Genomic DNA, 13468 nt, shown 5'->3' with positions numbered 1-13468 from the left:
GCCCACGGAGAGGCAGGAGGCCCAGTGTGCCAGGGCTGCCCACGGCCAGGCGTGAGGCCCGGTGTGCCAGGGCTGCCCACGGAGAGGCAGGAGGCCCAGTGTGCCAGGGCTGCCCACGGAGAGGCAGGAGGCCCAGTGTGCCAGGGCTGCCCACGGAGAGGCAGGAGGCCCAGTGTGCCAGGGCTGCCCACGGAGAGGCAGGAGGCCCAGTGTGCCAGGGCTGCCCACGGAGAGGCAGGAGGCCCGGTGTGCCAGGGCTGCCCACGGAGAGGCAGGAGGCCCGGTGTGCCAGGGCTGCCCACGGAGAGGCAGGAGGCCCGGTGTGCCAGGGCTGCCCACGGAGAGGCAGGAGGCCCAGTGTGCCAGGGCTGCCCACGGAGAGGCGTGAGGCCCGGTGTGCCAGGGCTGCCCACGGAGAGGCGTGAGGCCCGGTGTGCCAGGGCTGCACGAGAAAGCCCTGGTGGCCTTCGGAGCGTTTGTCTGGATGGTCCACGGAACAGCCACGGGGTTTAGATGTTCTTTCCCATCACTGAAACGTTGACAGATCAGTAAGTACATGTAGGTGAAGACAGTGTTTAGATGTGTACATTTTTTAAAATTAAACTTTAATGCTATAGTAAATGAACCTGTGAGTGGCCACTAATCTCACTGTTTATTTTTCTTAGCGTTTACGTGTTTATTAAGCTTGTATTCTTAGCTTGTAAAGAAAAATCCTAACTAGAACGGTTAGCCAGTGGAGAGGAATTCAGATAATGAACGACTGGAAAACTTCAAAATCCGTCTGAGACTTACAAGCGCAAACCCCTCAATGAGAAGATAACGGGGAGAATTCAGAAGTGTGCTAACAGTCACTTCAGCTTGTGTTTCTCAGTCCTTTAGCCCGTGTGACGCACAGCATGAAGTAATGGGGAGAGGGAGCTGGGGAGCCCCCTGGCTGGCCCAGCTGTGACCCACAGTTACATGAACTAGGGTAAACGTTGGCTATTCTGGTCTGTACTTATAGGTATAACAATTTTGATTAAAAATTTAAAGTTTTTAAATTACTTGTCTTATTTATTTTTAAAGCAAGTATATTATATTCAAATCGGAGAATTGTCACTGCTCTCCTTGAAACATGCAGGGCTCAGTGGGTAGAGCAGTGTGTTGGGCCTAGAGGGTCATTCACAAAACAGCCGTTGGTTTCAACGAGGCTGGACTGAAAGGTACCAGGATGCCCCGTAATTGCTCTGAGAAGCTTCTAAAAGCTTCACTGTGTACATGTAGACATTTAATTTCTGTGGGCTGTTTAGATGTTGAATACCACTTTATTTATTTATTTTTTTCAGGAAATACTGCGGAAATACAGTCACCTCTATGATCTCTCCCGGTCAGAAAAAGGGAAACTTCACGATCAAGCCGTGGCCATGTGTTTGGACGGTCAACCTCTGGCGATGATTCAGCAGCTGCTGGCGGTGGCCGTGGGCCCCCTTGACCTCTCGCCCAAGGACATAGTGCAGAGTGCCGTGACGAGAATCATTTCTGCACTGAGGTGAGCGATGCAGGAGCCGTCGAGGCAAACCTGAGTTGAGACTCGGCCAGTGACAGTGCCTGGTTCATGGTTGTTGGGAAGATAACACATCATCTATGCAGGCGCAGCATCCCGTGACCTGTGAAGTGCTGTACAGAAGTGAGAGGCAGATGATTCCATTTCCCCAAGTCCTGTGTCTGGAGACTAGAGAACCAGGAGAAGGTTCCATGTTGGTATTGTGTGTCATATGTCAAGGAAGTGGCTAACTTCTGGTTCCACACGCCCTCCCTCCCCATTATTCTTGAGACAAGGGAAAGGCCAAAATGGCATGTGAAACAGCCAAGTGCCAGGCTGCATGGGACCTCAGGGTGGACTTGCAGATCTCACCTTTCCCAGTGCCCCTTCGCGTAGCTGTGGAAATGGTTCCCAGAGGTTCTTATGAAGTTCCCAAGGCCCGGTTAGTCACATTCCAGACGTTAGACTTCTGTGAAGTGTGACATGATTTACCTGAAATGATGGCAAAAAATAAAAATTAAATTAAAAACCAAAAAACTCACAATCGAGAACTTATAGCTTTGTATGGATATGCTGGTGTCTTTATAGGAATGCATCCAGAGGGTTAGAACAGAGGGGAGTTAAGCTAAGAAAATAATGAGTCGTCGAGTGCTTTGTGTGAATAATGCAGTTAGGCTAAAAGATTTAGTTGTGCTTAATTCATTCTCCTTTTAAGCGTTCTTTGTAATTCTGTATTGCTCTTGAGGAACTTTTTGATTAAATGCATGTCAGTTTCCAGCAGCTGAACTGAAATCAAATGAGCCTTTATCAGTTTAATTACCCCAGCTTCATGCAATTTTCACCGGAGTGCTCTGAGGTAGCTGGCGATTATATATATATATATATAGAGAGAGAGAGAGAAATAAAGTGTAACGTTCTTTAGAAATAATAAATGCCAAATTAATAAAGCCTTGTTTTATTATTAACGTTGGCTTTGGTGGTGGTGGTGGTTATAGAACCACTTTCCTCTTGCAAATGATGAGAGGTACTTATTTGCCACATTTTGTATCTTGTTATTCAGTTACTTTTTATTGTTTCTTAAATCAAGGTTTTACAGGCAGCTCACAAAAATAAAAATTTTGAACCACTCATGCTCTATGAATTTAGTTTATTTCCTAAAAATTGCACATTTTCATTAATTTACATGAAAAAAAAATCTGATGTAAGTTTTACTTGTAACCTCCTTCGCTGCACCAGTTCTGCTACCGAAGCTTTGATTTGGGCTGATCTCATAAATGTTATGCTTACATACTTAAGACAGTCCATAAGTGTGGAGTAAGTCTTTAGCAGTGGAAGGAAAGGGGACATTAGGAGTTCAACCACCTCTTCGTATAGGAAAAGAAACTCCCATTGACAATATCCATAACAATTACCTTTGAGGAAGTTGGTAAAATGTGATAGGCATAAAATAACAAAGGCATGAAAATAACTGAATCCAGCAGTTGACTTAAATCATATAACTTAAACTATTCAGAAAACTCAACTAAAACGTCTTTTTCCTCTGATGCATTTTGGGAATTCACTGGAGTTTCAGACTCACACAACGATACACTGGGCGTAATAATAGCGCCTGTGTCATGGGCCGTTGGGATTGTAGAATGGCAGGGTATATGTAAAACATAGCAGTGCCTGGTCTGTAAGTACCCTGGAAATATGAGTCAATAGACCTACTGGAGAAAGTGGATGATCACTACATATTTAATGTTGGAAATAGCTCAGGTATTTAATGTCCATGGAATGCTTTTTGAATGACAGAATGCAGGTAGGGTTTTTTATCCTCTGGATAGGAAAACACAAATGCATTAGACTGTGAGTTCCTTCTGGGAAGAAGTGTTCTTTTCACGTCCTTGCGGGTAGGACAGGGCTCCGTACGTTTGCAGACTGCAGATCCACGAAGGCCGAGCTGCAGGTGCTGGGCCGACACCCGCCTGGGGCATCTGAGTGCGGATGCCGAGCTGCGTCGGAGGCCTCTTCTCACTGTTCCTCTCTCCCCCACAGCGGAGGCGGAGCCGACCTCGGTGGGCCCCGGGACCCGCTCCAGGTCCTGGAAGGCGTCGTGGCAGCTGTCCGTGCCAGCGTGGACCAGGGGTAAGACTGGAGCAGGCTGGCGGTCTCACTCAGTGCCTTCCTCAGAGCCTCAGAATCACATTAGTGTGTGTGACGCTTCCAAGCCTAAGCACTGTTTCGAGGCGTTTCTGAAAGGAAGAGCTGAGCGCTTTCTGCAGAACTAAAAGTGTTACTGCAGGTGCACACACGGCTTCCCCAGCTGCATGTACCCCGTCAGCTCTGCTCACCGCCTGCCCTGAGCCTTGTGTGCTGCGAGAGCCTGGGCTCCTCACCTTCCTCCTAGGGAGGCGGGGGAGAGGGCTCCCTGGGCTTAGAGAAGGGATTTACAGCTGTCACCTCTAACTTAGTGGCTAAGGATGGAAATTCCTAGAGTGTATGTTACATTGTTTTTAAAAAGCTTTCTATATGCTAGATCTGTCTTGTCTGAGGACTAAGCGTATTCACGTTGTATAAGTCTAGAAGGTATGTGTCTCTAATGCCGTTTTTAGAAAGAATTTCTCATCCGCGTGCAATGGCAGTGATAGGAATAGCGGCAACAATGAATGAATGGTTAGATACTGCCTGAGTTTACAAAGATCTCCCCTACGTCTGATCTCCATGTCGACCCTGGAAGGCCTTGTCCCAGTTTTCCTTTTTTAATGGGTATGATCTATTTATATAAAAGCCTAAGCAACGGTTATGACCGGATGACCGGACGGTAGCTATGACGTGCATTGACCACTGGGGGACAGAGGCTCAATGCAGGAGCTGCCCCCTGGTGGTCAGTGTGCTCCCACAGCCAACCTCCCGTGGCTGGCCAGCCTCTCGCAGTCCTTCCCCCTGGCCGGCCGGCCCCGATTGGCCCCGATCGCCAGCCAGGCCAAGGGACCCCACCCGTGCACGAATTCATGCACCGGGCCTCTAGTTTAATAATAATGAAGTGTTTGAGAAAACTCCCAACAGTTCCATTCAGTAATATAGTTCTTGTTTGCATATTAACTTCTATGCCGGTATTGTTCAGGTACAGATGCGTTTTTATATCATGTTGATCAAGATTTATAAACACACATATTTCATGGTATTTGCTTGCTGTTATAACATCTTTATCCTAATAGATTTAATGATTACTATTTTTGATGGCTGCGTATGTTGCTGCCATGTTCAGGTGAGGCTAGAAGCTCAGAGAGGGAAATTGACTTTTCCCAGGTCAGACCTGGGACTAGAACCAGGCTCCAGTCTGGCTCACAGTCATAACTTGGCACTCAGATGCCTCGATGGCATATTTCCACACCTTGCCCCATGCCCGAGGTCTGGGTGAAAGAGTATAGGATGAGCCATGTAGGTGAATGTGGGAGACACGGTGAGCTGGGCCTCTGCTTTTCCGCCTTTGACCTTGCACTTGACCTTGCACAGCTTCTCTGGACTGCTGTTCGTGGGTGGTCAGGAACCTGCAGCGGTGGCTGATTCAGGCCTTTCTTGAGACATTTATTTGCTTTCTGTGTGTTTACTGGGTGCTGTGCTCTGGGAAGTCACAAGGAGCTGACTATGGGTAGGAACTAACCTCCCACCCCAGGAGCTTGGAGTTCGGAGCTGGGAGCCTTGCAGGGCAGCCAGCCTGCGCTGGCCCTGGTGACGCTGCTGTAGCGAGGGGAGAGCTGCGCAGAAAGGGAGGCGCGGGGAGCGGTTTACGCTGCTGGGGAGTCAGCGCAGGACGCCCCAGGGTGCCATGGGGCCTGGTCTAGGGAATCAGTGTTAGAGGAGGAGCGGGTGAAGGTCCTCCAGGCTGAGGAAGGTGCGGAGCTGCGGATTCAGCAGAGCACAGCAGGGAGATGCTGCCTGCGGGAAGCACCGAGCGCCTCCCAGAGGAGGCGTCCTGCCTTCCACACGCCCGTCAGTCAGGGCTGACTGGCGGCTCCCCAGGGCGGTCAGCGCCACTCCCAGGTCCTGCTGCCCGGGCCTGGCCTCCTCCATGACAGGGGATGAAAGGGGCCTTCTCAGTCTCTGCGCTAAGCCCCTCCCGCTGGGCTCCCAGGCTCACCCCCTGGGGACGTCACAGGAGATTAGAGGGCGGTGTTTTTCTTAGTGAGTTTCCAGCCAGATACACAGAGGAATCCACCGTGGGTCTTGCATACGGACTAGCTTTTAAGCTTCGGGTTCCAAAGAGGAAGACATTAGGGAATGGATATAGAGAGCAAGGTCTTACTTTTTATTTCAATTACAAAGGCTTTCTCACAAAAAAGCTTCAGAGATTTTTTTTTTTTTTTTTTTTTTGCTTAAAAAAGAGAGATGAAGAAAGACCAAGTCATAACTTTTAACCCTCAGCACAGTGGGGGCAGGAAAAGGGACACCTGTAATACTTTCAATGATAAATTTAAAAAAAAGAAAAAAAATTGTAACTATGTCAGGTTATGTGGATTTAGCTAAATTTATCATGGTGATCATTTTGCAATATATACAAATATCAAATCATTATGTTAAAATGATACATTACACGTCAGCTATGTATTAGTAAAAGTGGGGAAAATAAAATAAAATGGAATGCATCATACTGGCCTTGCATAGTTATTGCCAATAGTAATAGTTTATATAAAATTCCTGGAGTGATGCCTGACACTATGATTATCGTTCATTGAAATAAGCATACTACTTACTAAACTTTGCATAAGAAACAGACATATTGATTACTGGTCATCTTATCAGCTTTAGGTAACGCAATTTAATATGATACCGTTTAAAAATCACATTTATGTGCATAGTTTCTAAGTAGCTAACGTGGTTTGCTGTAAGCCATTGAAAGCCTAACCTTTCGCTCTCAAGGTAAGAAACACCGTCACCCAAGAAACCAGTGTTTAGGTCAGTCGCCACGTTTGTTACTGGAGAGGGAAGGACTGGGCGCGCCCGTCTGACCCTTGACCTTGCCCCGCAGGGAGGCGCTGGTGTCCCCCGAGGACCTGCTGGAGTGGCTGCGGCCTTTCTGTGCCGATGACTCGCGGCCCGTGCGGCCCCGCGTGCACGCGCTGCAGGTGCTGGGCCAGTCCTTCGACCTGAGCGAGGCGGACGGCAGGCTGCTGGTGTTCTTCCGGACCGAGGCCATCCTCAAGGCCACGTGGCCCCAGCGGCAGGTGAGGAGCGGGCGCTGCTGGGTGTCTCCCCGGTCACAGTCGGCGGTCTTCGGTGCTCACTGACACTGCCTCCGGGTACGCAGCCAGCCTGACTCCGGTGCGCCTCCGTCTGGCTGCCCGGGGTGACCTTGTGCAGAGTCCTGGCCTTTTCCCAGACGGCCGGCTGCCTGTGCAGGGTCGCCGGCTTCGCGCTCACACGCACGGGCCGTGTTTCTCTTAGTGAGATGCAGTCAGGGCCTCCCCAGTGATGGTTATGATGGGGGCACCCCTGCCCGGGGAGATGCAGTGGCAGCTGAGCCGGTTCACTTCTTCCTGCCCCGCCCAGGGACTCGGGCCCTCTCCTCTCTCCTGTCCCTGGACGGAAGCAGCGTAGTGACCGCACGAGATCTTAGTGTCACACCATCCTTCCTTCCACTCCCTCGCTCATCTTCCCTCTGGAGCCGTCCCTGACCTTTTTGGGCACTAGAGGAGCTGGGGAGGCGTGGCTCCGCGCCTGTCACTTCTCCCCACACACTCAGTGTCTTCATCTTCCATTCCAGACCCCCGAGACCCCACAGTGTCGGCCTCCCGGGTGCTCAGGTCTCATGTCCGCCTGCCCCTCTGCATGCTCAGCGGGAACATGAGGAGGGCGATGGGTTCTCAGAGTGAAAATAAGGATAGATGACGATCTTGCCACGTTCGGGGACCAGAAAATGAGGTGCTGCTGCCTTTTCTGTGGCCAGGGATCCTCCGGCCAACATTGCAACCATCAGAGAGGGACTTAATCTTTAATGGTCCCTGAGGTGCCCAGAGTAGTGGCCCCACAAATCCGTGTGTGGCCGGGAAACGGGCCAGCTCCTGCAAAATTCACACCGAGTGTGTGCAGCCTGCTGCCATGGTCTCAGACAGACGGCACTTCTAGTTTTCTAATGATGAGTTAACAGAATTAAAAATTCAGAGGCCCTCACTTTCAACAGCTTGAGAGGCCTTCATCTCTGTTCCGGAAATGTGCCCCAGCTTGGGGTGTGGGCGGGACTGGTAGAGGAGGGGGCGGGGTGCATTTAGTGTGTTAATCTCCTGGGTGCAATTTATCTGAGTTTTTCAGGTTTTGTAATTTTCTAGTTAACTGGTGCATGAAAAATGTGGGCCAAAATGCTGACTTTTCCTTAAAAAACTTCCATACCCTGTCACCTCAGTATATTTTCCTGTGTTTTTACCTAAAAAGGAACCTGTGGCTTAGGGTTTTCCTGGCCCAGGTTGGGGCACGCGCAGGAGGCAGCCAGTTGATGTTTCTCTCTCCCATCAATGTTTCTCTCTCTGTCGCTCTCTTCCTCCCTCACCCCCTTACCCCTCCTGCCCCTCTTTCACGCTCTCTCTAAAAAAAGAAAGCATTGGGAAAAATATCCTCCCGTGAGGATTTAAACAAGAAAAGGAGATGGATATCCAGGAAGGAAAAGTTCCTTCCTCAGACTTTAGCTTAACTGTCACCAGTTCTAAAATGACTACACCCTGAATTAGTGACCCAGTCACGGTCTGTTTTATGATCACTTTAACTCTCTTCTAATCACTCTCTGCTAAGTTCTTCCTGCCTACCCTTGTGTCCCTCTCGCTGTTCATTATTTGGTGTCTGTCTTCTTCCAGGAGAAAATAAATTTCCTGAGAACAGGGATCGTAAAGACGCTCATTAAATATTTGTTGACTGAATGAATAGCAAACGTGTGCAGGTCACCCTTAAAGGGGCAGCGTCAGGACGGCTGGCGCTCAGGGCCGTGTTCAGCGGGGACGATGCCGGTCAGACCGCGCTGCCTCCCCTCACCCACCAGCGGGGTGATTGCCTGGATACGGGAGGGGCTTCGCATCGAGCGGCTGGGGGCTTGCAGACTGACTCTGTTCTGTGTTAATTCGCCATAATTTACCGAGAGATTTCTGGACAGCTCGTTGCTTCTCATGTGGAAGCAAACAGGTCACAGGCAGGTGTGTGCGGGTGTGAGCAGGAGGTCCGGATGCTAGACCAGCGCTCCGTGCCGCGCTGCCTGAGATGGTTCAGGGAGAGGGCGAGCGGCAGTGTTCCCGGGCCCTTCAGGTACTTGAAGGCCTTGAGCCTCTCTCTCTCTGAGTAACGGCTTCTGCCCTTGAAGGACCTGCCCTCATCACTGGCTTCGCCGGGAGCAGAGGGACCGTGGAATGTGTGCCGAGTGCAGGTCCCCGCAGTGACTCTCGGGAGCAGCCTGCCGGGGGCCAGGGGTCCCCCTGTCTGTGTTGGAGGAGTCGCCCGGCCTCTGAGGGTTCACGGCCTGTGAGTGAGAGGCCCGGAGGCCCCTGCTCCCGGCGCCTGGTCCCGGCCTGCACCGCACCCTCCCCGGTGCCTGCATCGCTCCTTTCTTCTCCGCAGAGAAATGGGAAATCGGTCAGAAATCGCTACCCTTCTTTCCATAGTTAAACTTTTGCACTCGGATGTCGAGATTAAAATTACTCTTTGAATGTATCAATAATTTGAAATATAAAAAAATCCAAATAAGTAAGTTTGTATGAAAAGAAACTCCAGTTTTTTATTCTACTGCCGCACTTTGTAAAATCTAGGGTATTTAAAAAATTAAATCCCGAGTAGAATAAAGGAATCGAGAAAAAAGCAAGCGAGTGCAAAGGGTTAAACTTTAGCTCCATTTCCACAATTTTCTATTTAATCAAACCCGTAAGTATTCAGAAATGGACATGAGGATAATATATGTTCTCTATTTTCTCGTCCAATCATGACAATTGATTACTATACCAAAGAGTAATAACACTGTTTACGGAGTACTGGTGTGTCTGAATGCTGCTCTAAATACTGCTGCCTCGGTGGGGCGGTGTAGCCGCTCGTGACCAAGCCGGCAGCTGGGCACCGTCTGGTTTCCTGAAGCCGGGCCCCCTTCGCCAGAGGCTTTGGTCGGGTCCCGATCCAGCGGACTCGGCAGGCGGCGCGGCGCTGGCTCCTGGCACCGTGCAACAGGAGTCCGGCGCCCAGAAGTCCGCTCTGCCGCCCTTCATGTCTGTGGAGTTGGGCATCAGTTTGTGTTTTGAAGCCTCCGTACAGAGGCAGCTCAGTCTTGCTGGGCTGAGTTCATGAAGGGAATTGCCCACACTGCACTGCGGCGTGGAGTCAGGTGTCATCACGGTGCCTTGGAAGCAGCCGCCAGGCCGCCGCTCCTCTGGAGGAGGGCGTGTGGAGATTAGTACCCTACATCAATGGTAATCCTGCCCGTGGTGCCAACTGCATTCTACTCATAAGGTGCTCTCATGTGCACTAGCATCTGTTTCGTATGCACAGACATCTGAAGATGACATGAGCTACTGTCAGCGCCCATAGAGACACAGATTTCAGGGGAGGAGGTGCCTCAGATGGAGATGGGCCTGCTCACTTCCAGCCACAGAGGGATCTGAGGTGAAAGCTTCCTCATCTGCGAGGAGGTGACGGGGCCACTTTTTCCAGGGCGGTGACTGTGTGAGATGAGGAGGCCGCAGCCGCCTGACAAATGGGCTTGCAGCCAGGGCTGAAGTCACCTCATCCAGTGAGAGAAACACTGCTTGGGAGGCAAAAGGGGGAAAGATACGTTTGAGTCACCTTTGAATCTCGCCCTTTATCCTGTGGTGTGTTGTTCGTGCTGTCGGTCTGGAATCTATACAATGCCTGTAAAGATTGGGCATTTCCCCCCAGCGTGCTGGGGAAGGAACAGAGGTACTAGAGAGGCGTGTGTTCCTTTCTTTTCACTGGGGAAAAGGACAGAATAAAGCAAAGTACAGAAAAGATTAGCAATTTCTCTCAATTTAATTTTCACTAAAAAATTAACCCATGATTCTTTATCCTGAAGCAGCTATATTTCCTTACCCCCCTCTGTCCTATCTATAGACTGTGATCCTTATTAGAAGAAGACATAGCACACATCGGCTTTCTGTGTCTTTACATCCAGCATATTAGTAGTTGATAATATAAATAACATCTGTTATTCATGTGTGCCTCCCGGTGCGTCTGTTTGCTGGCTCCCTTTCACATTTTCTAATGTAATATTCACTACCGTCATAGACATACATGCCATCTTCCTCTTACAGAAGAGGGAGTGAAGCTGCAGGAAGATCCAGTCATGTCTTCCAAGTAAACATGTATTTGCACTTGATCGGCGTTCTTTTTCAAGCTGCATGTTTAATGCAATTGCCCTTTATCATTTCATTTGCTAGCCGCCTGCAGGCAGTTTTCCTCTGTGTTAGAGTATGTTCTGTGGTCATTTCACACTGAGGCTGTGTGGTCATTTCACACTGAGGCTGTGTGGGCACATGCCATGGACTGGAAAGAGAGGCCGCGTCTTTCCTGGGTGCGCGTTGGTGCTCCGCCAGGCGCCTGGCCTCCAGGTGTCTCAGGGAGTTTACGTCCCCGGCATTCCCGCCACGGCAGGCCTCACAACTCTGTAACCCTCAGACCCTTTTGCTTTAACTTCCACGATCTCTGACCCATACTTTTTTCCCTATTGTTTTTTTCCAGATAATTTGTCAGATTTATGACAGGGTGATTTTCTTAAACTTAAGGTTGCTTAGTATTTTTTAACTATCAATGAGCAACATTGCTGGTTGTGATATGAAAACATATTGGGCCAGAACCATCTTCTAGAAAGAAAGTAGATAACATCATTATTTTTATTATAAGTATTTATGCAGGAAATCTATATTGATCATTTGCTATGCTGTGTGTTCTCTGCTGACCACTAGGATTTAATTATAGCTGACTTTTTCAAAACTGAAAATTTGGAGGCACTTTCATTAAAATTAAGAACAAAAATTTCCAATATTACTATGTGTTTAGCATTATTCCGGAGGCCCTAGTCTATGTAAGACAGGAAACAGAAAGAGGAGCTATGATATTTTAAAAAATCTCAATTATTATTACATGTAGACAATATAATTCTAATTTTTGAAAACCCAAGAAAAATATTGAAAATGACTAGTTAATAAATAGAATTTATTATAAGTGCTAAAATAAATTATAAGTGAATATATGTAATATATGTGAAAATAACTCATAAGTCACTGCTATATGGTTGTAGTAAATGTGATTGTGTAAGTTACTATAATTGTGACATTTGTATTTTGAAAATCTGCATCAGTGATCTAGTAATTGAAATGATTAGTGAGCATCCAGAAGAAAATGTTTCCTGAGAAATACATACTCTTAAAAAGTCTGTGTACCCATGGAATACTATGCAGCTGTAAAAACGAAGGATCTCTTACCCTTTGAGACAGCATGGAGGGACCTGGAGAGTATTATGCTAAGCGAAATACGCCAGTCAGAGAAAGACAAGTATCACCTGATCTCACTCATATGTGGAATCTAATGATGAACAGAATAAACTGGTGAACAAAATAGATCCAGGGACAGAGAAACATGGAATAGACTGGAAAGTCTCAGAAGGAAGGTGAGGGTAGAAGGCGGGGAAGGGGGGAGATTAACAAAAGAACTTACATGCATACATATATGCATAACTCATGGACACAGACAGTAGTGTGGTGAGGGCCTGGGGAGAGGATGGAAGTGGGGAGGAGGGGTCAATGGGAAAAGAAGGAGGACTTATGTAATATTGTCAACAATAGAGATACATTAAAAAAATAATAACTTTAAAAAGTCTGTGTATACATTAGAAATGTGTTATACAAAGGAATTTATTACCTAACATTTTTTAAGTGGAAACTGTTATTTGCACACTAATATAAAAACAAAGATATGAAGGTTTAATTTATAGTTTCTTTTCTCTTTTCTTTCCTTATGACAGTGAATGTACTTAGAATTTACAGGCTGTTTTCACTTTCTGAAAAGAAAGAAATCTAAACGATATTGAAAACATGAATCACTTGTTCCTACTCTCTTCCTCTTTATGGTCTGTAGCAAATAACCCGTTATACTCTGTGTGTCATGTAAAGGAGAAACGTATTATTCTTAATCATCCTGCAGCTAATTGTAGGAACTGGAGTAGCGGCACCGCTAGGAATAGCACAGACACAGCCTTCAGTTGTTTCAAAGTATTTTCTACGCACAGCACGTTTTCTACAAGTAAACTCTGTAAAAACTTAGGTTATCACTCAGAAAGCAAAGCGCAGCCATCCCAGCCCTTCTTCCAGCCTCAGACCTGTGGGCGCTTCACACCTGAGACCTCAGGGACTTGGGGGCTCACTTTTCAGATATGGAAAGTGAGACCCAAGGAGAGGGGCGTGGCTGAATGCACAGGGCTCAGCGAGGCACCCGTGGTCGAGACAGAGTCAAGGAGCATGCCACCTCCGGGTCGATCAGCGATTCCTCCTTGGTGGCATCTCCTTTTTAAATCTTATGTCCATCTTTAATAATAATAATAAATAATAATAATAATAATTAATAATAGAACAGCCAAAACTTATGGCAACTCTATGAATATTTGATATTCTATGCTAAAACATTTTATAAATGATGATTTCCATTCATTCATTTGTATACCCATTCATTAGTTCATCCACTCTGTCAAGCATTAGTTTAAGTGGGATAAACCAGTGAACAAGTAAAAGCCTCCGTTTTGAAGGAGCTTCCCTTCTGATGAAGGAGAAAGGGGGTAAGCAAATATCTCACGCGTCTCGCACTTTTAAATGCTAAGAAGGAAATGAAGCAGGTGAGGGAGAGAGATAAGGGGGGATGCGCTTTCGGGGGGCAGTTATGCAGTGATAAGGTGACGCTGGAGAAATCTGAAGGAAGTGAGGGGTGAGCCTTACA

General features: G+C 47.9%; 1 protein-coding gene across 1 annotated transcript in view; it reads left to right on the top strand.

The window, feature by feature from the left end:
• NBAS (NBAS subunit of NRZ tethering complex) overlaps positions 1-13468 on the top strand; it is a 197573-nt gene that overhangs the window by 172505 nt on the left and 11600 nt on the right. Inside the window, exons 46-48 of the mRNA XM_028140372.2 lie at positions 1326-1528; positions 3560-3649; positions 6534-6729. Coding sequence (XP_027996173.2) covers positions 1326-1528; positions 3560-3649; positions 6534-6729 — 489 coding nt within the window. The remainder of the gene's footprint in view (positions 1-1325; positions 1529-3559; positions 3650-6533; positions 6730-13468) is intronic.

Source organism: Eptesicus fuscus, chromosome 16 (genome assembly GCF_027574615.1).
Source record: "Eptesicus fuscus isolate TK198812 chromosome 16, DD_ASM_mEF_20220401, whole genome shotgun sequence".
Taxonomy (NCBI): domain Eukaryota; kingdom Metazoa; phylum Chordata; class Mammalia; order Chiroptera; family Vespertilionidae; genus Eptesicus; species Eptesicus fuscus.
This window is presented reverse-complemented; position numbering and strand designations above follow the sequence as displayed.